Here is a 25,993-nt window from a genome sequence, read left to right on the forward strand (position 1 = left end):
GATCTTGCTATCCAGCAAGCACATCTGATAAAGCACGAGGACCTGACTGCACTCTGAGAAAAGCTGGGGCCCAGATCCCTTGAATTCAGGCTACAAGACAGCAAGAACCCACCATGCCCTGTCTGCTCGTGGTGAAGTGTTACGACTGCAGTCTACAGTACTGCTTCAAGTAAAGACACCTGCCTGACAACACACACTGCTGAGTTTTGGGGCTGAATGACAATTCAGTTCCCTACAGGGCTGGGATTACAAACTAGTTCTGGAGCAGCCCATTGCTGGTGAGGAGTCGTAACTTTGAATGCTGCTGGACTGCAAGAGTAGCAAGGTACAACAAAAGCCCCAGAAACCAGCAGTGTTTCTCAGTGACTAATCCATGCCTGGAAAGCAGAACTGACTGACTGTATTTCAGGAGAAATGCTACTGTGTGCAGCACAAACTGTTTGTAGTGAGTAAATGCACACCAGTCTGCCACTCACTGCTACAGTCTGGAGTAATAGCAGGCAGTAATTACTGCAGTAATTATATCAAAGTAATTAAATCTGAAGTTTGAATACCAACTCTGAAGCACAGAGTCATTTTCACCTCGTAAAATTATGCTTTACTTGATGCTGAAAGTACTGCACTCCCCACAGACGCAGTACTTCAAAAAGATCATTAAGTCATCATAGACAAGATTTACTGCATAAAAACCTAGAGTGCTGAAATCCAGCTACTAACTAGCGCAACAGTTACAAAAATTACTATTACTATTAATCTATTTCCACATTTAGTAGTGGGTTTTTCTCATCTATGAAGTGGAGAACAGATCCAAAGCAATTCATCACGTGTGCTGAGAGAATCAGGCAGGGGATGCTGGCTGGCTTGCTCAGCTATCCCATTGTCACAGACCCCTCCCATTATACTGAATTGCCATCTTTCTGCAAACTGTTGCCACAAGAGCTGCTCCAAACTACTGTTAGAAATATGAACTGCTTTAAAAGTGGGGAGAGGTAATCAGTTTCAGAATACTGAACATTAGTCTCTTCCACGTAAGCCCCTCAGGCCCTGTCTTGGCTGCTGCAAGTACGTGAGGAAGACAACTCAGAACAAGAGAAAGAACCATGGATTGTGGTACAGGGATCTGACACAAAACGAAGTTTAGACTGAACCAGACCAGTTCCATTTCAAAACTTACCTGATTCTGATAGACACCAAAAACAAAGAACATGTGTTCTGAAATATGCTTCCAATATTTATATACTCCCAGTTTGTGGATTTATGCTATTAAGAAACAGAAGCAATATTTTCCTGAAGTATGTTTGTCATAGAACCAGGATAGCTCTACCATACATACTCCTTCCAGTATGGTAAGGATTTATACAAACCTATTTTGAACCAACAGATCAATGTTATTTCATAGGTTGTCCCTAAAGCTCTAGGAATTCTCAGCAAAAAAAACCCCCAAAACACCACATAATGCAATGCCAAGAGCATAATCGTTACAATATTAAGAATGTCATTTAAAAAGCCTTCTTCTACTACAAATCACCACCCTCTCTCCTCATTTTTTCTAGAAATATACTGTAGTATTTATTAAGAAAAAAAAATCCTCAGAAATCTTTCCTTACACTACTGCTTCCAACTCACCTTATGACAAGTCAAACCCCTTTTTGGTTCCGTAACTTCTGTAGGGACATTGCACTGTTTAGTAGTTATGACAGTTTTATTGACTGCTTAATTAACAGTATATAAGTGACAATGGAAACAGCTTTTATTTCAGCATCACCTCAACAGTAGAAAGAAAAATGAGGAGAACAGAGCACAGAATTTATCTGTATTTACTTATGCTCTCCTGGAGTTTTCCCTTCTTGAGTTTTCTTGAGAGACAAAGTCCCCAGTTCTAATATCAAAATATTTCCAAATAATTTGTTAGCATTTTAAGACAGGTTAAACCATCAGTATAAATTAACTACCAGTGTAAAAATACTATATAAAGTGCTCCCATCAGGATTTTTTCAGCTCAATGAATGATTTTTATTTAAGTATTTTAAAAAACAGCATTTTTGTTGAACAGACACAATAACCAGATAAATAATATTTCAAACTTTAGTACAAACTTCATTTACAAAACCTTTCCAGAATTCTTCTGAAAAAGGGTCTTCAGATGATAAAAATAAATTCTATTAATTACCCTGAAAACAGACAGGTATAACCAGGATCCAGCCACTGGAGATGATCTTTCCTCTGGCATGACTCAATTAATTTCCTTATTTCATATTCACCCATGAAAGCACATACATCTCTAAGTAAATACGTGGCTCTACAGCTGGAGATCAGAAAAGTCTTTCAAAGAGACCTTTTGAATATTTCAGCTCCATATTTTTAGCTCTTGGAAGAGGTACATGGATCCCCATTTTGAACAAAAGGCAGAGATGAAGCACATCATTTCCGGAAGCGTTTAAATAGTGGATGGATGTGTTTATTTGAAGAAGCTTTGCTCCGTGCAGAGTGGTATTCCATGTAAACTGTATCATCAGCTCCTGACAGCGAGCTCATTGTGCCTGTACGACGTGAGACCTGTGAGTAAGGGGAGAAAAAACAAATGCTTTGCATTTGGGGAAGAACAACACGATGTCCCAGTATAGGTTGGGGGCTGACCTGCTGGAGAGCAGTGTAGGTGAAAGAGACCTGGGGGTCCTGGTAGACAAGAAGATGACCATGAGCCAGCTATGTGCCCTTGTGGCCAAGAAGGCCAATGGCATCCTGGGGTGCATTAGAAAGGGTGTGGTTAGTAGGTCAAGAGAGGTTCTCCTCCCCCTCTATTCTGCATTGGTGAGGCCTCACCTGGAGTATTGTGTCCAGTTCTGGGCCCCTCAGTTCAAGAAGGACAGGGAAGTGCTTGAAAGAGTCCAGCGCAGAGCTACTAAGATGATTAAGGGAGTGGAACATCTCCCTTATGAGGAAAGGCTGAGGGAGCTGGGTCTCTTTAGTTTGGAGAAAAGGAGACTGAGGGGTGACCTCACCAATGTTTTCAAATATGTAAGGGGTGAGTGTCAGGGAGATGGAGTTAGGCTTTTCTCAGTGGTGACCAGTGATAGGACAAGGGGTAATGGGTGTAAATTGGAGCATAGGAGGTTCAAGTTGAATATCAGAAAAAATTTTTTTACTGTAAGGGTGACGGAGCCCTGGAACAGGCTGCCCAGGGGGGTTGTGGAGTCTCCTTCACTGGAGACATTCAAAACCCGCCTGGACACGTTCCTAGGCGATGTACTCTAGGGGGCCCTGCTCTGGCAGGGGGGGTTGGACTAGATGATCTTTCGAGGTCCCTTCCAACCCCTAGGATTCTATGATTCTATGATAAGTATACAAACATATGTGAGGCTTAATATGGAAAGGTACCTTAGAGAAGGAGTTCTTCATGCATTTCAGAACAATGCAATTTAGCTAAAAATTAACCCTGAAAATTGAATGCCACATTGTAGATTGGTTTCAACTTACGTATCAATAAATATTTTAGGCTACTTAGCCTAAAAGTTTCTGCTTTCTGGGCATGAGGAAATCAGTACATGACTGAAGAAGCACAGTGCTACCACAAGAGTTTATGCTGTAACCTACGTGTATCTCAAAAATGTCTTAAAGTATTTTCATTGCTTGTGACTCAAAAGATTCACTTCAAAATCTGTAACAACAGATCTGTAATCTTGTCCCTCAAATATGATGGAGAAAGACATGAATTCCATGTTTAACTTCTTTGCAGCACCAAACTTGAGTGAATTACTTGAATATGTAAGTGCTAACACCAGCTTTAAAAAGAAATCTGTTCTCTAATGTTTCATAAAGATATGAGGGCATCAATGATGGCATAAGTATATAGAATTAAAATGGGCTGGACCAGTTTTGTCACATTTGTGGTCATCCTTGTTAAAGCATTCTTTTATTACCTGAGCTGACTTTGAACCATATTCTCCAGCTACTACTTCCTCCTCAGCATCCAGGTCAGATGCTTGCAAGACTTTCTGGAGAAGCTGCTGCTGTTCTTCTTTGGTTGAAAATGCCAGTTCTTCTTCTTCCATGCCTGCGAGCTTTGTTATTACCTAAGAAACAGAGCACAGTACAAGGTGAGGGCTCTTTCTCCACAGTGTTAGCTATTTAAAACCAAGACAGATTTCTGGTTCTGTATCTTGCTGGAACTGCCTTCAACTTCTATTAATGATCTTCTATTCATGATCTGAACAGCTTAACACTACAGACAGCATCTTGCCAAGTGGTGTGCAGATGTATACACACATACATCCTTTGCTATATGTTTTGGCATAAACATTAAGGAATATGGTGAAAAAAAAAAACCCTAACAAGTTGAGATCTAATAACAGTTGTTGAGAGACAGTGAAGTATCAACAGCAGAGTACAAGGACTTGTTCAGTGTTTCTGTGTTTGGACACAAAATAATTTGTTATTCCTGTTCTCTGGAATTTTCAGTAACTCATTTGATAACCAGGGATGCAAGACACATGCCATCTACTGGCAACACGGAGCCATAAACTCCATCAGCTGAAAAACCTCCTCAAGAGCCAAAAAGTTATAAAACATTTGGTTTTTTACCAGATTTTTTTCCTGCAGTTAAATGTATTCTGCATTTATATCAGTTTTCCCACTATGTTTCCAACTTGAAGAACTTCGAGACAGACATTCTAATTCATACCTTTCCCTTGATTATACAATGTTTCCCCTCCTCAACTTCCTTTTTTATAGCTTTTCTCTGGAGTAAATACAATTAGAAACTAATTACCTCAGTAATCTGGGCTGTATCTGATCACAAAGACTGATTAAAAATATATAAATAGAGCTTAAGGTAAACCAAATCCACATTACAGGCAAAGTACTGGTTTTGAACAACAGGGGTGTGGGCTCCTGCCAATAGTATTTCTAATCTGAAAACTGATGTTTATCTGAGGAATGTCCTAACTTTACCCATCTATTCAGGGAAGCAACCCATTCTACTATATGGCTAAAAGAACACCATGACCCCCTTCTTCTTGTATATTTAGAAGGGCATGTGCTATGATCACCTCAAAACTAAAGGCAGAGAGTCACAAAAAGCAATTTTTAAACTGCATTAGCCTGTTTCCAGTTGTGGTTGCAAAACAGTGCTAATATGATTCATAGAATGGAAAGAATTCTCACTGCATCATAATTTTTTAAGCTGTTCAATAGATGCCAAGTTCAGAATTATCCCCAATTCTTTGACACAGTGAGTGTTTTATTTGATTAAAATTTAACATATCCTAATTTGGCCACCAAGTAAATAACTAAGTATTTAGTAAATAACTAAGCTATGATTAGCTAACAAAAAAACCCCAACTGCTAGCAGTAAACTCCAAGCAGTAAATTGGGATGACAAGGCTCCTATTTAAGAAGCAAAGACAAAATATGTGACTTAGCAAAAAAAAGATCATAGTCCTCCTTCTGAAGAAAGGCAGAGAATGGAGATGCTGAGAGATGGCAAGAAGAAAGTAGGTCCTAGGAAAAAAGTGAAAACTGTTATCCTTTTAAAGGAGTAATGAAGTTTTACTATTTTAGAAACAAAAATTCTGGAGAGAGGAGATAAACACTGAGTTACCTAAAGATTAGGTAGAGAGCCTATACTTGGAAGAATAACAAGGCAAACATCTGCTGGGAATGACATGCAACACAGCTGATCCTGGCTTGGAATGAAGAAACACTATAGATAGCTGCTTGGAACTTTCTTCCAGCCTTATTATTCTTTGATGCCAGCTATGACTAAGGCTTAAAGTTTGCCAAACAGAAGAAAACAGATATTCTAGCATTCTGTTCCTAAACTGCAAGTAAAGAACATTCCAACACTGGGCAGCTAAAATGTTGCTCCAGATACTCAGCTGCCACTTGCACTGCCTTTTTTCCCCCATATTACACCAAAGCTAGGACTAGGTCTTCTTTGCAAAATAAAATCCCTCTATTTTAACCTCTCTCTTAGTTGTAAAATCCAAGGCACTGAAATACAAGTAAAGGGTTTTCTCTAATCTTCTTGGTTATAGCCACAGATACATTTGCTGTAATTAGTTGCAGCATAGTACTGATCTACAATTTTGTCACAATACATTCACTACAAAGAAAAACATTACAAAGACTGTGACATGTCACTTGTGGTGTAAGGAACCCCTCCCCCTAAAGCTCTCTTTAATGAGCCAACGATTACAGAACAATTATTTACTTCAGCAGAGCTGTTGTTCAGAAAGGTTTTACCCATGGGAATGTCCTGTACTGCATGTGTGCCTCATGATAAAAAGATCTTCTATAGGGAGGCTCAAGTGCACTCCAGCAGAGGCTGCTTGGCCTTACACCTCTTGCCCTCCCTGGGTGATTCTGGCAGTGCCATGAGCTTGAGTTTCATCCCTAAAGGCAGATTCAGGAGCTTTTTATTCTTCTTCTCAGCAATGTTTCTTACTGGGAAGGCTTCTAATCAGACCAGTAAACTGCAGTTTTGCAACAGAATACTCTACCTAAAAGCAATAGCTATCGTAACATCCTGTTGGCTTTAACAACCCAGCTGATGAGCAAATGGGAAGTCCATGGATTAAAAGAAAAAGAAATGAGATACACTATGAAATCTGTAACACAGAGGTGTTTTGGTGGAATGAGATTTTGTTTGGAAGAAGCCAGCATATAGAGATGCATCATAAACTGAATTACAAGGGATGATCAATTTTCAAGTATGTCTGGAGAAATGAAACAGCATTTGGTACTTCACAGGTAACTTCTGACTTTCAACTTATGGATCTTTTATATTGCCAACACTGAAAATGTTTTCTGTTTTGAGGAGTACATTTTAGTTGCAGGTAGGAAGACTTCTACTCTGCAATAACAGTCCTTTCTTCCAGTAAATTCTGACATTTCTTAAATAATTAATATTTAACCCAGTGATTTTGGTGATATACCTCATTCTGTGCAGAAAAAATTACAAGAGGAAGGGTCAAACTGTCGGAGACTTTCCTTTGTCAGAACAGTTTCTGCTCACATGGAGCCACTGCATCAACATGTCTGTTCTGTACCACTGCAGGCTTTGGACAGCTCTAGAACTGTGGAAATGATGCATAAGTTTAGCATGAGAACAAAAAGCCTCAAAAGGTATTTGTTTTGGAATGGTTTGCTAGACACTTCAGACACCTAACTTTATGCTTCCCAAAGTCAGATGTATGAATATAGGACAGATGAATCCTGCCCACTGAATATTTTCAGCTATCAAGGAAAAACATTTTCTCCCCATAGTGCAATATGGGCCTGAGACTGGGGTTCTTTGGAAATTAATTGTGATTTGTGATGTTTTGGAAGTTCTCTGAATCAGGGCTGGCTGCTACAACAGAACACCTATCAGCAATGCTTTGTGCACAACCACTTTGGTAACGTGTAGCAGGAGGCCTGCATGGATGGACAACTGAAGTGCATGAACATAACCCAACCATGCAAGTAAAGTTCTGCTTCACTGCCCAGTGGGTGCCTGGTTTGAAGTTAAAATACTTACCTTCTAGAAGCTGTACTTAAGCTACTTGTATCTACCCGCAGAGTAATACAGATGATAAAGCAAGACTGAACAGTTATTGCTTTTGAGTAAAACCTTCATTAATACATTCCAAACCTGGAATTCTCAAGTATGACTTAATGCTAACAAGAAACAATAAATTAAAATTTTAGGCCACAGATATAACAAACAGGAAGGACAAGTTACCTTGAAGCTATAACCTTGATCTACAAGAAAACGTTGTCGCTTTGTGGAATATGCCATTTCCTGAGTGTCTTGGGATACAAGAGAATAAAAAAAGGCATTGTATTCCTCTGCAACCATGCCTAGGAGACAAAGACACAGAGTGATTAGTTCCATTTGGAACACTGCAACCAAGAACAAAAAAGGACTCAATACTTAAAAAAGGTGTTTCAGTAAGTTGTCTCTCCACAAAAACAACCTGCAAAGTTTAACTGCACCCAGACTTTACATAAGCTGACTGAGACAGTACACAGCACGGATATTCCTATACTTGAGAATGCGTGAAGGAAAAAAATGGGAAAGAAAATGTAGACTAAGCCAATTATACTGGTGCTCTGAGAGGAACTTCCTTTATTATGTTAGGCAAGGTGAAAGATAAAATAATTTTTAAGTCTATTACAAAGTGAAAAGCAAGGATTACAACACGTTTAAAAAGTTCAACAGAATAAGACAAAGGAAAAAAATTACTGATGTAAACTAGAACTCACAGTGGGTTTGCACTGAAAAAGGTGAGACAAAGATATTTAGCTAAAAATTCATTGGTCTATTTGAAGCACAGGATATACTAGGCTGCATATAATTTATTTTTTTAAACTTACAGTCCTTAAGATCTATTACCAAACAGCACTGGGTTCTCTTTAAAACCCAGGTTTTCACTAAGACTTTGTTAATTCACTAACATGGCTTTTGTATGCATTTTCAAACAAGGCCTCAGCAGTACCAAGCACAAACTGCCATAAAATAAGTGTGGGCAGATCTAAACTGACAGGAGAAAGTTTAAGAATCATTTTCTAAACAAAAAGCTTTTTGGTTATGTTTTGCAGTAACACTACTAGCTGGAAAGAAAATCCTATTTTTAAAAGAAAATTAACCTGCAGTATCAAAAAAGTGCTTTCTAGAAGCTTGCTATGATTTATAAAAAACCAAACTATTTCCTGTTGAGGAATTTAATCAGAAACAGCCACCAAATAACAGAAAAAGGTCATTTTCCCTTCAGCTTTTTTTGTCCTTTGGAAGTTTTCACAAAACAAAGCTTTACTGACCCAGAAAAAGCTTCCTTTTAATTCACTGGTATATAGGCATATATACTTCTTGACCAAAACATAAATCCAAGGACAATACAAAGTATCATAAATACCCAGTTTCTCTGCAGTTCTATGGTCCTATGAGCCAAGGCCCAGAGCCAATCACCTCATTTACCTTTTTTGGCTCTCAGCACTCGTCCCAGTCTTTGTGCCTCCTGTCTTCGAGACCCACCATGGGAAGATATCTGAATGAGAACGTTGGCTTCTGGCAGATCGAAGGATGTGTCACCTACCTGGAAGAGAGAAGCAGCCTTTGAGCAGCACCTTATTTCCTTATATCATAAATAAAGACTTAATTACAGAGTACACCTTTGTGAGCTGCAATACGAAGATGTCAAATGCACAACAAGCATGTATATGCTTGTTAAATAAAGTTCATGATGAAGATGCACACAAGGACAGACAATGTCCTCACCTTGGAAATGAAAATAGTGTTGATTTTTGGATTGTGCTTGAAGTTTTGTAGAATTTGCATTCTTTCTCCTTGTGCGGTAGGACCATATATATAGGGTCTGGAAAGAACAGAACATATACAAATTAAATTATGATTTCTCAACAATTTCTTACAAGGTACTAAGATATCTTAGCAGGGAGTGCAGTACACAATTTGAACTGATATAAAACCAAAACAGGTTTTGGTACACCCTAATTTATTTCTAACTTGTTTAGCTTTTTATGGCTGCTACCAAATTGCTTGTGGAACCCAATCTGCCAGAAATCAATCCTGACAGTTATGTTTTGCAATTACATGCACCAGTGAAGCTGCAGATAGACAGCTGAATACATCTTAAAAGCTTACATGAAAGACTCAAGGCAGCTGTTAAAATAAGAGATTTTTTTTCTTTCCTCATATCTACTGAGTTAGCACACTGACAGCTGCAACCTTGGCTTCCTATTTAAACACTTGAAAATCCAGGCATCTCTTATCAATGCTATGCTGAGTGTTATGAGACAGCTACTGGATGGTGTCCTGGGAAAATGATTTTTGCTTTTGCAGCTCACCTTTTGCCCTCCTGATACTTTCTGGACCTGCTGAAAGAGAACAAGGTCCCAAACATTCCATGGCCATGAGCAGCTCATACTGACATTTCAGCTAAAGTTTCTAACAGTGGAATATGAATCACCTGGAACATGTAGTATCTCAATCCAGAAGGCTCACACAAGCTCCAACTCAATCCCAGTCACCTATCATCTAATTCTTCTATTTAGTGTATTTAACCAGATTTTTAGAAAAACCCATACAAAAATGAAAGTGGCAAATGAGTCAACTCTGAAACAATAGTGTTATTATTCAATTAGTTTCATTCAGTAACATTTTTAATCCTTATTGGAAATCTCACTTAATAGTTAAAAATTGTGACAATTTTAATCCCCAGCAAAAGGTAAGTGGAAGATTTAAACTGAAACTAAAGCATTTGTGAGCTTTCTGTTTCTTCAAGCCACCAAGAAGGGGTTCAAGCACATTTTTTATGAAAAATAAAATAACCTAGAACTCCTGGCCATCAACCCCCACTTGGGTTCCCACCAGATCCCAGACCTAGAACACCCAATGCTAGATAATTTTTTTTCTATTTTTTTTTTCTAAAATGACCCCTTTTCCTCACTGCAAAATAGATAGTTGAGGGATTTGCAGAGATAGATCTCTCTGCTGTTAGCTGACATAACTGTCAAAACCTTAAAGGCAGAGACTTTTAAGAACAGTGATTTAAACATTAGTAACACCAGTAAAAACCTTCATCACACGAGCTATAGGACACTGCATGACAGACTCATGACAGAGTAAAAGCTTGCTACACAGACTCAAATTCTGTAGCCCCAAAATTTATAGTTAAAGTAACTCCTGTCATGTGCGTATTTTCTCCCTGACAGTGCCACAGGAAATGGGGGGTTATGGAGGAGCTGTCAGCCAGCCAGGTGATGGTTATTTCTCCCTCCATCCATCCAGGGGTCCAACCACCCCCATGCTTGAATCAGGTCACAAGAAGTACAGCAGGAGCTGCCCTCCTACAGGGCCAGCACAGGCTTGGCAGACAGGCAGTGCTGTACCTGCTGGGCTGCTCTCTCCTCCTTACACGTGCAACTCCTGCCTCCCCCAAACCAACAGCCCCCTTTGTTCAGCATGATCACAGCAAACTATGGCAGAAAATTCTCTCCTTAAAGTAAAGACCCCCTCACTTTTATCCACTGCTGTGAGCCTCCTTTTTTTGTTACAGCCATATAATCTGGGGCCCCCTACGTGATGTGAGGAACAGAAAATTCACTCAAGCATATGAAAAACAAGCATCACTATTTTTTCAGTTACTTTTCCTGCCATGCTTCTACAGCATCTATCCCCCTACTCAGCGGCTGCTACTCAGCAAGCACCCCCTCCCAGCATCACCTTTGCTAAAGGCTTTTCCTGTGGTGTGCTGAACTCTGCTAGAGACATTCCAGAGGCATCATTACAGCTAATCTCTGTCCAGACAGATTAAAAAAATGATGAAAGAGACCATGAGTGTTGGAATTCATCCAGCACCATTAGCTCTGCTTACTATTTGATGTTACAGCAAGGCAGCACAATGTGGCTGTTATACTACAGTCAAAACTGATCATGAATGTGGGAAAGTGTAAGACTTGTTTGTGGTTTTGCTAACAAGAACTGATGAAATTTCTAGACATTAAATCAAATGCAGCCAAAGTGCCCCACAGCTTCCAGCAAGCAAGGTGTTATTTGGGCTTGTTGAAGAAAGGACCAGGCTAGCTTCTATGCTTATTTTCCTCAATAATTGCTCTGTGCCTGATCCTGGCAAACCCTCTCCCTGATCGTGCCTCCCCAAACCCTACAAACACACTGATGCTAACCCCTCATTAAAATCCATTCGTACAACCTTCCCTAACTGCACTCACCTTAAGAGTCATTTAAGGTAGGTGAGGAGCTCATGGCACCAATATCCTTCTGTTTATTAAACGACCGCAGTAGTTCTAGGCAGTGCACTGGTACAGCACAGATCCCCCAAAATATTGTTTTAGGCAAGGTTCAGAACTTTTGAGAACCCGAAGAAGACACCCTACATCCCAAAAGATCTTCAAAGATCCAGAGAGCAGGTATTTGGTCTCAGAGATAGGGGAAGCTATCACCTATTAAAGAAATACTTCAGTGATATTTTTTAAAGCCTCTCATTTTTCCACTGGCTTTTTATACTGAAATGGATGGAGACATAATAACAGTCTTTCAGAAAGATCTTGGATGAAAACCCCTCCAAAGCAAGCACTGTACAGTTCCACATCGAAATAATACTGCAGTGACAATGAACTCCTGAGCCCCTTTGTATATAGGAGGATTGGAGTTAAATCAAAGTATTACAAGAAATACCTAAAGACAACTGAAAGCTGCGAGATTACAAGGAAAAACAACAGTGCCATGGCTGGTTGTGAACACTTACTTCCCAAGTCTGACAGCATACTCCTTCAGTGCAAAGACATTGTCAGCAAATACAATTATTTTATCATTCCGTCGCTCGTGAAACTTAATCAGGAACTGGCAGGCTCTGAACTTATTTGGGTTCATGGTGTACAGCAGGATCCGTTTTTTTGTTTTGATAGCTACATATTCTCTGTAAAATTCAGGTGACATTGGGCACCAAACCTAGAATTAGAAAACACACACACACAAAAGTAACCCTCTGAAAAGATAATGGTGGGATGATATTGCATTATGACACGGTGTAGCACAAGCCACAGACTTTTAACACAGTAATTTCTGTACAAAAATGAAATCTACTGGTCTCAAGCATTGCCAAACTGTGTTTAACCTGATTAGTATTACAGTCTTCCAAAATTCTTTGGCAATCAGTTCACCAAGAGAAAGAGGTAGCAGAACTGGAACAAGACTGAAGTTACTTCCTTTATGTTTCATGCTTACTAACTTTACTGAATGCTACTATCTTTTTACAAAGCAGTAATTCAGGGAATGAACTGTCTGCATAACCTCTCTGTTACAGCAGTCAGGGCTTTTTCCATAAAAATTCATTTGCATCTGTATTCTGGAAGCTAAGATATATTTAGTCTTCATTACTCAAGAAATTTTTTTTTCATATACCCACAATTTATTTTAACCTTTATTTTAACAGCTATTGAGTCTACAGCTTTCAAAACACTAAGATTCAAAACACTATCCACAGTGCATATAATTTAGAAGATATTCACACTGCTGTCCATGGGTTATTCCCCCATGTCCACTGCACACTACAAATTAACAAAATACTGTATAGAAAAGCCTCTTTCATAGCCACCTTTCAGCTAAAACAGTTATGTGACAACTTACAGAAGTTAATTTAAATTGGAATTGTTCTGTACTATTAAACTACTTTTTTTGAACATTTTTTTCAGCAAGTTAAATGGCAGATGAGGCTTTTTTCATCCTCTGACTACATTAACAATAAATATATGCATTGAATAGGCTCCACTGTTATTGTATGCTGTCTATAAGAAAGATCTAAGATTCTTAAATCAGAAGAGAATATTTCAAAGTGAGAATGAGACTGGACATTTGATTGTAGTAGAATAATTGATCTGCTGCTCAATGTCTCTGATTAAATAGCACACTGATTTTTATTTGTATTTAAACTCTCTTCTGGATTTGGAAACGGGTAAGATACACTTCTCACTCCAAAGATATTTTCATTTTTATATTTTGCAAGGCACACACGGTAAGCAAAAAACTTGGTATGGCAACTGGTATTATTTGTAAATTACAAAATTTGAAAATTTTGGTAAAGAACAGGCTTGTTCTCTTTTATAAAACTTGAAGCTTCTTTAACTGTGCTGCTTGTTCTCTGCCTTCACCATGACCTGCCTTATTAGACAGCAGCACTGCCCCCTCTTGCCACCTGGAAAAAACTGCACATAAAGGCTGAACCGAGCACCTCTCTTGGCTCTGGGGAATAAACCAAGTTGATTACAGATGCTACTTCTAAACATGTCAAGAAAATACCAAGAAATATGCAAATAAATTATAAGCATACTAAATAAACACTAGCAATACCAAAAAGCAGAGCATCACCTCAGCACATTGGACTTTAGCAATGTAACCACTGTTCTGCAGCTCCATCCAGTTGGCTTCATAGAGCTTTGGTCCGATCAGGAAGTTCAGGTCAACAATTTTATCATCTTCTCTGACCAGGGTAGCAGTCAGCCCCAGTTTACAATGAGCTTGCACAATAGTGAGCACACGTCTGAACATTTTTGCTAAGAAATGCAAGACAAATTTTCTGTTTACTTTCCTGAATGGATTTAGAAGACAAATACTGCAACTTAAAAACCAGTTTCATAAACTCCCGAACACAAAACAAGCACAGAGTTGGGAAATTTAACCCCATTTCACATACAAATCTAACAAATCTGTGTTAAAACAAAACTTCACTGACTGCAGCTTTAGTTCACGTGTTGTTATAATTTCCCCTTTCCCAAAATAAAATAAAATATGCTTAAGTTACCTGGCTTGTTTTAGGTTATATAGTATTTAATAGAAACAACTGTGACCGAAGGACTTGGGACTGACAGCCACATTCAGGATTTTTAATATATGGCAGAATTACTCATCATTAGTATTGCTAGACATGATAGAAGAGATTCCAGACCTTCATTTTTATGAAATAAAGAAAGAACAAAATTGGAAGAACAGTGGCAGCAACATAGTACTTCGATGAAACAGCTGTTAAATCATTAAGATCTGCTTTTGAAATCTGTCATTTCTGTATGATTTATCCCAAAATATATTCAAATACCAAATTATATTCAAATGAAATAATGAAAACAAGGTAGAGCATCTAACAGAATCCTGGATGGCGTTTTTAGCCAGGACTATTCCAGAGACACTTCAATGTGGCACTATTGATTTCCAGCAGTATAAATGTCAACTACATAGTAATTTCGACTACAACAGCTATTTCTGAACAGTAATCACTATGCTTACTCATATTTTATGGAGTAGAAATACATTAAAAGCTATCCCAAAGTGCCACTACATCTCAAAAGAAAGGCAGATGATTTCCTCTCCTACTCAAATCCATCTACAGCAAAATTATACAAATGTAATTCAGGTACCTTACAGCACTTCATCAGCCTAAACAGGAAGAGAAGGCGTGTGGGTTTTACACTGCCATTACACAGATCACAGTGTCGATCTGAAGGCTTTCAGAAAACCCATGTTCAGATAAACTCTGTAGTATCCAGGGGAAAGAAAGGCAGTCTGTTTCACAAGCCCTATGCCACAGGCTTACTCACTATATTAATCATGAGAAAGACAACATCAAATGTCTGCACAGTTTCCTTACCAGGGATAGTATGTACTTCATCAAGTATCATAAGGCCCCACTCTTGACTTTTAAGCCATTCCATTACTCTTTCTGCTTCCCAGGATCTTTTTGTCGTGTGCCCCAACATGGAATATGTGCTGATAGCAATAGAACAGCCAATGGGTTTGTCTTTGGCATCAGAAGTGAACCGACATATCTGACTGTCATCAATGGTGGACCACATCTTGAACTGGGCCTTCCACTGCTCTACAGACACCGCAGAGTTGCCCAGGACCAGGCAGCGCTTGCGGACAGTACAGGCAGCTGTCACTCCCACCAGAGACTTGCCAGCACCTGCAGGGGAAGAAGAGTGATGTTCAGCAGTCACCTCTCAGGAGAAGAAGGCAAAAAAAAAAAAAAGGGACAAAGGAAAACTGCAAGAGGATATGAAATCAAGTAAGGGCAAAGAAAAACTGTAAGAGGATATGAAATCAAGTAAGGGCAAATTCTTTTTTGTTTCATTACTATACTACTTTTAAAGAAATGGAGTATTTCTAAAAAAAGAAAAAAAACAGCTGGATTTTTTATTGGTCATGTAACTTTTCTCAAGAATATCATTGTTAGCAATGGCATTAAGAGTTAGAAGCAATCTTATTTTAACCTAATTAACACTAAACACTTCTTTTCAAAAGCAGGTTAAATTCCAGGTGGCTTCAGAAAGCTTCCCCTAGAGGTGATCTTTCCCACCACCCTATCAGCTACGCTCATTCCCCCATACAGAAAGTCCTTAAATCTTTCTTTTCCTCCTTCACACTCTTTCCAGCATCCCTTACACACTCTCTCAGGCCCTTGCTGTATCTCCTGTGTGCCTCCACTCCTAATACTAAGGGCACTGCCACACAGTCTCCTGCTCTCTCCCTTTTCCACTGCTTGCCCTACGTTTTCCCAATCTGCACATTCCTCACTTCTTTCTCAAGCTCCACTGCCCAGAACTTGTGTGTGAAAGCTCTTCTGTTCCTTGCACCCTCCTTTAAGCCATATTTGTACTCTCAGCTACTCCCAGTCTTCTGACTGCCAACCAGGGAACATATTATTTCAATACCAACAGCTATGTATTTCCCTAGATCAGCAGAACTGACTTAAGAGGGAGCAGTCAAAGCCTGAATGGTAACTGGAAGCCACCACAACCACAGTTGAAAAAAACAAAACAAAACAAAACAAAAATTCAGTTCTTCAGTCACTACAGGGAGACTGACAGCACTGCTGAGCAGATGCCTGACAGCTCCATCAACCAGGCTCTCCCCCACCACAGCCTCAGCACACACTTGCTAAAAACAACAGGTTATACACCACTGACCCAGAACAGTCAGACCTACTACTGTGTGCAGTCTAAGCAGCTGTCATGTTGGGAAGTTACTTGACTATAGGTGAATAAAGAAAACTCCTAAATGCCAGCCCTGAAACTTACCACATGGCAGGACAATAACACCAGATCTGGCTCGTCCATTTCCAAACATCTTCCGTAGGCTCTTCTCTTGATAGGGCCTGAGAACAGCTGTAGGTTTCAGATCTATATTAATATCAGGATTCACAGAATCATTTCTGAAATCATATTCTGCCAGCAAAGGGTACTCCAAATGGATACAACGCTTCTGAAGTTCTTCAATCATCTCCTGAAGAGGAAACAAAGCTTTAGATAGTAAATTCTCTACATCTGAATTAATCATTCTTTTTTTTTAACAACCTAATTACATAGTACCATGTGAAGTTACATCTATCTTTTACACTTACGAAGTCTGCAGGAGTTCAAGTTTTTTGAATAAACTTTATTTGTGAATACCCCGGCCCAATCAAACATAAGTAACAATCTGTATTAGAGAGCTATTTAGACAGATGGAAGAAAACAATTCTTTCATCTTGGATATGGTTTTTTTTAATCTGGCAGTAACTAAACTAAAAAACCTCATTAACAGACACAAAAGAGTCTGTGGTGTTACACAGAAAGCCTACCAAAGCTGCACATCTATTCTCTGGAAAATCTTCACACCCTGGCAACATAGTTACTCCACTACAATGACAGGCTGATTCAATCACCAAGAAGTTGTTAACTATGTTGGTGTTTTTAAACTAAATAATAAAGTTCTCTTTTGAAAAAAAATGTTGTTTCCCCTACTAAAGCATCATAAGAATCACTAAGTCCAAAAATTACTTGAGAAATTTTACAAAAGCTTTCTGAAGCCAGGACTGTGGTCCAACATCCAACTACCCTTCGTCTCAAGCTATAAAGTTCCTTCTGCAAACATAAATCACAAAATAAAAACTCAACAAACAAAATCTTGCTATGTCTTGCAGGCAGGGAAGGAACTATCTGTCTGCCACAGTCCACACTGAAGAGGAAAGGTTTCGGAAGGCAACAAGGAAGAAATGTTAATGACTTCCAGTGACCTTCTCTATCAAATAGAGAGCTACATGTACTCATGAGTACAAGTTCTCACGTTGATTTGCAAGTACTCAGCCCATTCCCCAGAGCTACAAATGCAAACACTAAAATAGTCATACCTGCTTGATTTCAAAAGATACTGTCTGCGTTTCCTCCTCCTCCTCCTCATCTTTGTCCATCTGTTCATAAAACTCATATAAGTCAGCTGGGACATCTGGCTTATTCTGAGGATCTGTTCCCTGTGATGTTGATGGACCAAAACCTCCTTCACTGGATTTGGAAATCTAAACCAGACATGAATTGTCACTAAGAGTTTCATTAGAGACACGCTTCCCACACCTTTTCCCAGTCTGGACTCATTAAAGAGGCTCAGATCTTTGCTGACAGGACTGAAAGCAACTACTGATACAACAAACAAACAACCACCCCAAACAACAGTTTACCTAATGCTAATTCAGTCATTTATAAACATGCCCAAGCATACCGCTGATTTACTTGTGAATGTCTCTGTAATGAGCTCTGTTTCTTCACCCTCAGCGTTTCTCAGGCGACAATCTTTAATAACAGGGTCCTGCAGAAGCTGCTGAATAACATCAGGGTGGGTACTTTCCACAAAATATCTAAAATTAAAGGAAAAATGTTTTTATGAACTAATCCTCTGAATAATTGATAGGAAGAATGGTGCGGATGCTTAAACCCCAGATGCATTGTCAAATATCCCATCTTAGGAATGGAATTTTAGAACAAAGAAATTATGGCAATAAATTTTTTAAAAGATGCTTCATATCAGAAGCAGCATGTACTCTGAGTTACTTGAATCTCTCAAATTACATAAATGAGAAAACTCCAGCAGAAGTGGCTAGAGAGCTCTCACATACATGTCTTATTTGTGACATGTCAATTTTTTTTGAGACTCTGAAAACACCGTCTTCAAAGAGTTGCCTGAAGAGTGGCCAAAAAGGGCCAAAAAAGCCACAAGACAAAAACCCAAGAACTGCAAAGCACAGACCATCTAAAAATTTAAATCAGTGCATCCTGAAATTGTTTCTCTCCCTGCACATTTATCAGTAATTACACTGGTTGAAGAACACAGATAAAACATGAGTCAAGAGAGATCTACGTCTGAGCTGGCATGGGAGCTCTTTTTTTACTCAGAAACACCTAGGAAGAGGACAAAACCTGCTATTAAAATTAGCACTAATTTTCCCCAAAGTAGCCACACAAGCAGAGCATTGAATTAGAGTCCCAGGGTTTATCTGTGGTTGTCAGACAACAGAGAAATTTGCAAAAGAAATAGAAGGAGAAAACAAAATGTGTAAGGTGCAGACATAGGCTTAAAGTCTCTGCAGTCTCCTTCCCTTGCCTCTCCCTACTGCAGAATCACAGTTTTAGATAAACCTGACGACCTCTCAAGGTCTGTTTTGACATTATCTTGTTTAAAACAAGATAATGTCTGCTTGTTCCATACTCAGGAACAAGCAAATCTCACACAAGCACACAACTCTTGCCAGTGGAATTGCTTATCCTTCCTGAATAATGGATTACAAATAATATATGAGACAGAAGGCAGCTGCAGAAAACCTGTCTAACCAGGCTTGTGTAAATTAGGAAGCAATGAATGAAACAGCTGTCTTGAAAACCCTAAGGATATGCTGCCAGTCTAAGCAATAAAGAAACAAACTAGAATATCAAAATTGCAACCTGCTTTTAAAAACGTCATGATAACCACTAATAGCTTGGGAGAGCCAAACTGAATTAATTAATTGATTGATGTATTAATGACCTGCAACTGAGCTCAGCTGGGAGCTGTGAGAGCTACTCAACTTCTGAGACCACTCATTTATGCACAGCAGTGCATCAGGAAGGCTTCCTCTCTCACACCAGTTAAAGCAGCAGCCACTTACCTGTTATGTTTCAGTACCAGCTTCACCTTCCCATAGCTGACAGTACACAGCTACAAACAAAGAGGAGCAGTCATTAGGAATATGCAAAAGAGACATTCTATGTTTGGGACCAAATGCTGCAGTGCAGTCCAGGTCTCTGTGGGGAAGCATGATAGTGTAATGCATTTACTCCCAATGTCAGACTTAAGGAACAAACCTGAAAAGTTATTTTCAGAAGGTGCAGACATCATCTCATGGAGGAGATAACTCACAAACATTCAGGTTTTGTGTCTTAATTCCAATCTGTTTCCAAGGCAGCAATAACATATTTGCAGGATAAGGCAGGCTGTGTCTTATAGAACCCAGCTATTCCAGACTGCTTCCCACATTCAGTCATCTTCCAGAGCAAATCTGAGGTAACTCCCCACTTGCAACTGCTACTGGCTAAAAGCATGCACACAGACACTTCACTAGACTTCTTTTTCAAAGAAAAAATCTACAGACCACTTAGGATACATTCTGAAAACAGTATGCATGCAGCAATGTATTATTAAAAAAAAAAGCACAGGATAAAGCTCCTGTTCTCTTGAAACAGTGACAGAACAGAGTAACATGGTAAAAACAATTTCTTAGCGTTTAGATTAAAAACCCCTAAATCAGTTAAACAGAAGCAGGAAAGGTTTTCACCAATAGCAGTAGATATATTTCCAAAGAAAAAACATACACTTACCTTGATAAACTGAGTTATTCCATCTGGGACACCAGTCTTGCTCAGCTTTTGTAAGTACTCTGTGATGTCACTCGTTTGTAAGCCAACACTAACAGCAGCATACAGAGAGTAAGCAGTCAGCTTGTACTCATGAATGTGGGTTGGTCTGCACACAGGCTCAGCAATGGCAACCAAAAAATCCTGTGCATATTTGTAAAGTGGAGAAAAGGCTTCCAGAAATATATGGCCATCAGGAGCCTACAGAAATAAAAAGAAATGCTGAAGATAAAATAGCGTTAGCTGAGCAGAATAAGAACTTTCCAATAAAGCAGCCATTATGCTACAAATACTCCAGTATTTAGATGATGATGCATCATTTGGTTTTTATAAAAAAAAAAAAAAAGCATTTACCCTAACAGCAAAGTTACACAAAAAAGAAGAAAGTATCCTTGAAAACAAAGAACCAACTTTAAAAACCCAAATAACCACAAAACTAATGTAAATTTAGCATATATATCTAATATATTTCACTGTTACTCTTCTTCCCCATTAAGATGCTGAAGCAATCTAAAAAGAAAAAGACAACTTTACACAAACTACAAAACTTTACACAGAACTACAAAAAGTAGAGACTTTTGTCTTCTGAAAGGGTCAAGACATGGATTCGTCCTTTCTAAGGTGCTAAGAAACAATAAACCACACTCAGATCAATTAAGCTTTACCAGACTGGCATCCTAGAGTCTTTTTCACACTAAGCAAATTGCTTGAGCAGAGGCAAGCTTCCAGCCCTATTCCCCTGAAACAAAACTCCTCACTCATTTTACAAAGTGTGAACAAAGGAGAAGAGATGCAAGTTGCTTGTGTTCAGCAGACAGTAACAGATGCCCTGCAGATGCTGTCAGGGCAACCACGTCTTCTTTAGACACTTGTACTGCTTGGCTGCTTCCAGGGAAGGTTTATTAACGTCTGTTTCTGGGCAGAAAAAACAAAGGGTACCAGTTCTAGAAGATGAGACCAGCTTTTAAGACAAGCTTTCATGCCGATATGCAAACCTTATTGCTGTGTCACTGCAACAACAGTGCCATTATTATATACAGTGACCTCTGCAAACTACTTCACCTCCCTTCCAGAGGCACCTGGGCTGGCATATTAGTGCTCCTCTGCCTCATCTAATCTATGGCCCCCACACAGAAAAAAGGGCCTGGTGGAGAAGGGGGCCTGTGAGGAGACTGCTGGGATGGGAGCCATCCACCTGGGCTTTCCAAGAGGCTCCCAGGCAGGGCAGAGGAGTTATCTCAGGCGACCTCTCACTGCTCACGGCCCCGCCGCTCCGCACTGGCACATCCCACCCAAACCACAGCAAACCCGGCTTGGGTTGAGCTGCCACAGCCAACCCCTGGCTCAGGCTCTCACCAACCCTTCTCCTCAGTGTCCCCCCCTGACTCCGGTCTGCGCTTCCCCGGAGGGTCTGTGCGGCACTCCCGGCTTCTCTACGCGGGGGAGGAAAGCGCAGGGAGCTAAAACGCCCCAGTCAGTCACTTTCCCTCTCAAACCCCACCCGTAAGGGGCAGGGGTGCAGCAGGCGGGCCACCTGCCCCGGCCCGCAGCCGGTGGCACCGTGACATCCCCCAGCTCCACCGGGAGCCGCCGGCGCCTTCTCCGCGCCCCGTGGCCCTCAACCCGTGGCGGGGTGCAGGGAGGCCCCGGGGCCGCACGTACCACCCAGAGGGGACGCGAGGAGTGGTCGGCCTTCAGGGGCATCTGCTGCCTGTAATCCTTCGCTCCGTACTCGTCCACTTTGGTGCCGCTCTCCTCCACCTGCTTCCCCGCGGCGGAGGGCACCGCCTCCTGCGACTCCTTGCCGGGAGCTTCATCTTCATCCTCTTCGTCGTCATCGTAATGGCGCTTCTTGGACTTCTTCTTATCTGGGAGCAAAGTCGGAGCTGGGACCCGCACCCAAGGCTCCCCAGAGGGGATTTCCCCGCCTCACCCTCTCCCGGTACGGCGTCTCCAGACCGCTCCCCGCCGGGCTCCCTCCCCGCCCGGGCCGCCGCTCACCTCTCTCCTTCTTCCCCATGGCCGCTGCGCACCTCCCGCTGGCGCGTCACTTCCGGCTGCGGGAGGGGAGGAGGCGCGGAGCAGGCGAGCTGCGCGCAGCCCCATGGATTCTCTGTTCCCGGGGCCGCCCCTGCTGCGGGGGGAACCGCGGGCGGGCGAGCGGACGGAGAAGGAGCGGGGGGGGCCCTGGGTTGGGGCGAGCAGCAGCCCCCCCGGAATAGCCACGGATCCGCGGGGAAAGGGAAAGGGAAGGGGACGCGCCTTTTACAAACAGCGATCGTAATGAAAAAGAGAGGCTGCCGCAGGACACCTTTAAGAAAAAAGCCCGCCGACAGTTCAGGCGGGAGACTGACAGTCCGGACTGTTATGAAAGACAAAATTCTTAAAAGAGAAATGACACTGTTATCCCTACAGAGTGTTTTAATATATTTCTAAGTACAATTCGTGTCTGATTTTGGAAATACAAATACATTTCGAATGGTTAAAAACAAAAATTAAAAAAATATTTTGAACATCAGCCAGCTGAAAATATATTTATCTAGTAAATCATCTCTCAAAGCTTTTATATATTTAATTATTCTAACTAAACATAGTACCCTTAAAAAACAAGTTCATAAAAATGTAGAAATGAAATTGTGGAATAAGATTACTGGGATATATATACACACACATTCAATGCATACACAGAATTATAAGGGGGAGAGGGGTTATTTTGTTGGGGGTTGTTTTTTTTAAAGTTTGGAAGGTTGGTAGACCAAGGGAACTAGTAAGCAATGCTGAACTCCTGAGTTCCTCAACCAAGATAACCATAGGCTAATTTTTAAATTGTTTATATCTTTTTTTTTTTTTTTTTTTTTTTTTTTTTTTTAATACACAAGATATTTCATGTAAAGCAGCAACAGCAGTGCAGTTACTGGTAGCAACATCTCAAAAGTAATAAAAAAAACATACATCCAGACAGTAGTACATTGCACACACACGTGATTCTCATACATCCGTCAACAATTGGTCAGAGTATTAAATCAGTGTACAAATTAAATATTTCCAAAAATGTGCAAAAAAGTCAACGTTGATAGAAAAAAACACCTTTGTGTACATACATTACAAACTGTGCCCAGCATTCAACTGAGAGTAAAAACATTTACAGTGAGAAACTGATAGATTAAATAGAGAATTTAATGGCTACATAAAAATGTACATTAGATCAGGAGTAAACTTACAAATTTCTCTTCATAGCTTCATGAAGACTAAAAGCCTGCACTCCCATTCCTCTAAGCCTCCTCCGTGTGATTGCAACGCTGTTACATTACAGGACTCCTGTGAGGTCTGAGATGCAGACACTACACGCTAATAAACCATTCCAATTTCAGGATGACACCACCTTTTATCTGCTATCAACAAGAAACAAACCCCAGGGAACTGACAATCTAACGCCTGCTCAGAAAAGAAAACACAATCCTTGGATTTAAATCCACACAGTACAACCTCTGGGGAAAAGGATGGTCTAGTTCTGGGGTAAAAACAGGAAAAACCTCCAAAATGTTTCCCATGAATATCCACTCTGGAATTGAGTATCCTTTTCCTTATCTCTTGGCAGAAGACCCTGACCCTGTGTCCTCATTGGTGGACTCAAATTAAGACCTGAACCGTGAGATAAAATTTTATGTCTTTTAATCCAGTTGCTCTCCATTTAAAGTAAGTTTATGAAAACTGGGACCTAGCCAAAGCTGTGACTGAGGAGTGGTGCTTTGAAACATGACAAATTTCATTCTTTCCATCCCATCTACCCCTCAAAAACATACACGTGTATCTCCCTAGAGAAAAGCCAAGGCTTTGCGTGGCCCAGAGCTGCAGAGGGTGCCAGGGGGGCTCAGTGCCAGCAGGTGGGGGACCCCCCCAGGCTGTGGAAGGAGAGGGAGCTGGGCAGGGTGCCCGGGGCTGGCAGCACCCCTGGGGCAGGGCTGCCCTGCTCCCTCATCACCCCCAGCCAGGGGAACCTGCTGCATCCTGGGTGCAAGTGATGGGACCTTGCTGTAAAGCTGTACATAAACTCACACCTCTGTTCAGGAGCCATCAGTGGACACCACCTATACAGTATATAAACTGTGCCAACTAGAATGAAAAATAAACTGCGAGGGCCAAGTGGGGAAAAATAAAAAGAAAAAGAAGCTCCTTTGTTTCTGATCAAGTATTTGGATTCAGAAACCCCAGCAGATAGCAATTCTGCCTGCTGCCTTTGGGGGTGTGTGTGTGGCTCCTCCTGAGGGCAGCACTGACACCCCAGTAGCTGTGGGTGACAGCTGGGTGTCCCAGCAAGCTGACTGTGAAATGTTCTGACTATGGCACACACAGCAATTCAGTCACAAATCTACTCATCTCCACGGCGTTCCTTAAATGTCCCAAAGCTCAAACCTGGCTAGTAAATTCACCAGGTTTAGTCACCAAGCTTATGCTTTAATTTTAGAATAACAACAGTACGATAAAGTTAAAAAGAGTTTTAAAAGGCAAACTCTTAGTTTTAATGCTGGCATGAATTCTGCACATCAAAACAGCAACTACGAACACCCAAATCTCTTAATTATGGGCAGTGTCTATCACTTTTCACTAGTACCTGCTTTATGCTGTTAGCAATAGCTTACTGATGGATATATATAAGTAACAGTACTAATCCATGAAGTCTCACTTTTTGGCTATATGTATATATGGGGATAGAAAAGCTTTGGTAATTTTATGTCATTTTACACTGCAGACTTGTCATTAACACAAGACAGCAAGTTACCAGCAAGAGGAAACGATACTGGCAGTAATACTTTTGCTTTTCCAGGAACACCATAGGGACTCACATTCAAGCACACACGATACGCTTTTCTATAGGCATGACGAAGACTTTCAAGATTAAAGAGTAAGAAGTAAGAGTAATAAGTAACTGTAGATCTGACCAATTTGCTCAGGTCTCCAAAGCTGCAGTTAAGACATTGCTCTATGTTGTCCCAAAGAATGGCTTGCTGTACTGTGCTGTACCTACAGGTGCTACAAGGCGTTCAGTCAAGACAATGGCAGGATCAGGGTTACCCAAAAGGCACAGGAAAGAATTTCATGGGCACAATGCTGACTACACTGAGAAATCTGTTGATTTGCTTAGACACATAATATTATTCCTGTGTACTGAAAGTAAACAGTTTTCAATGTAGTACCATGTTCACAAATGTACCGCCTGTGACTTCAAGTCCATTAAGAACTTAGGCTGCACTCTGGGTTTACTGCAGAGTCCAGGACCCAGAGCTAGGAAGCTCCACCTTGACTCTTAAAGAGTACTTGTTTGAGAGCAGAAAAGTAATTTTTCTGGTATGTACACACCAGTGTGCCACCTCCAAAACACAAATATACAAACCCTGCGTTTGTACGGGAAGCGCTGGAAGTCCCTTTTTAAACTTCTCAATTTAAATGTTGGCAGCAGAGCATAACTAGAATCCACTTTTCAATGAATTAGGTGAACAAAATTAAGGCATACCATTCAAAAGGCAAAAAAAAAAAAAAAAGTAAAAAAAAAAAAGTAAAAAAAAAGTAAAAAAAAAGTAGAAAAAAAAAGTAAAAAAAAAAGTAAAAAAAAGTAAAAAAAAAGTAAAAAAAAAAGTAAAAAAAAAGTAAAAAAAAGTAAAAAAAAGTAAAAAAAAGTAAAAAAAAGTAAAAAAAAAGTAAAAAAAAAAGTAAAAAAAAAGTAAAAAAAAAAGTAAAAAAAAGTAAAAAAAAAGTAAAAAAAAGTAAAAAAAAAGTAAAAAAAAAG

General features: G+C 40.2%; 1 protein-coding gene across 1 annotated transcript; it reads right to left on the reverse strand.

Moving 5' to 3' along the window:
* Positions 1–1,683: 1,683 nt before the first annotated feature.
* ERCC3 (ERCC excision repair 3, TFIIH core complex helicase subunit) lies at positions 1,684–22,249 on the reverse strand. The gene is made up of 15 exons (XM_071746791.1): positions 22,210–22,249; positions 21,871–22,076; positions 20,173–20,409; positions 19,464–19,513; positions 18,044–18,179; positions 17,679–17,843; positions 16,588–16,792; positions 15,159–15,473; positions 13,886–14,070; positions 12,267–12,469; positions 9,260–9,356; positions 8,960–9,077; positions 7,724–7,842; positions 3,921–4,073; positions 1,684–2,556 (listed from the first exon to the last, which is right to left on the reverse strand). Exons 1-15 carry the CDS (start codon positions 22,226–22,228, stop codon positions 2,422–2,424), a joined length of 2,343 nt encoding a protein of 780 aa, XP_071602892.1. The 5' UTR covers positions 22,229–22,249; the 3' UTR covers positions 1,684–2,421.
* Between the last annotated feature and the right edge of the window lie 3,744 nt (positions 22,250–25,993).

Source organism: Heliangelus exortis, chromosome 6 (genome assembly GCF_036169615.1).
Source record: "Heliangelus exortis chromosome 6, bHelExo1.hap1, whole genome shotgun sequence".
NCBI classification, from domain to species: domain Eukaryota; kingdom Metazoa; phylum Chordata; class Aves; order Apodiformes; family Trochilidae; genus Heliangelus; species Heliangelus exortis.

Excerpts from the sequence above, each read along its gene's own strand:
- ERCC3 (XM_071746791.1), bottom strand. Across the intron at positions 15,474-16,587 it reads TGTTATTGTCCTGCCATGTG|GTGCTGGCAAGTCTCTGGTG; the intron begins GTAAGTTTCAGG and ends CTTCCCCTGCAG. Across the intron at positions 9,357-12,266 it reads TATGCTGTCAGACTTGGGAA|ACCCTATATATATGGTCCTA; the intron begins GTAAGTGTTCAC and ends TGTTCTTTCCAG.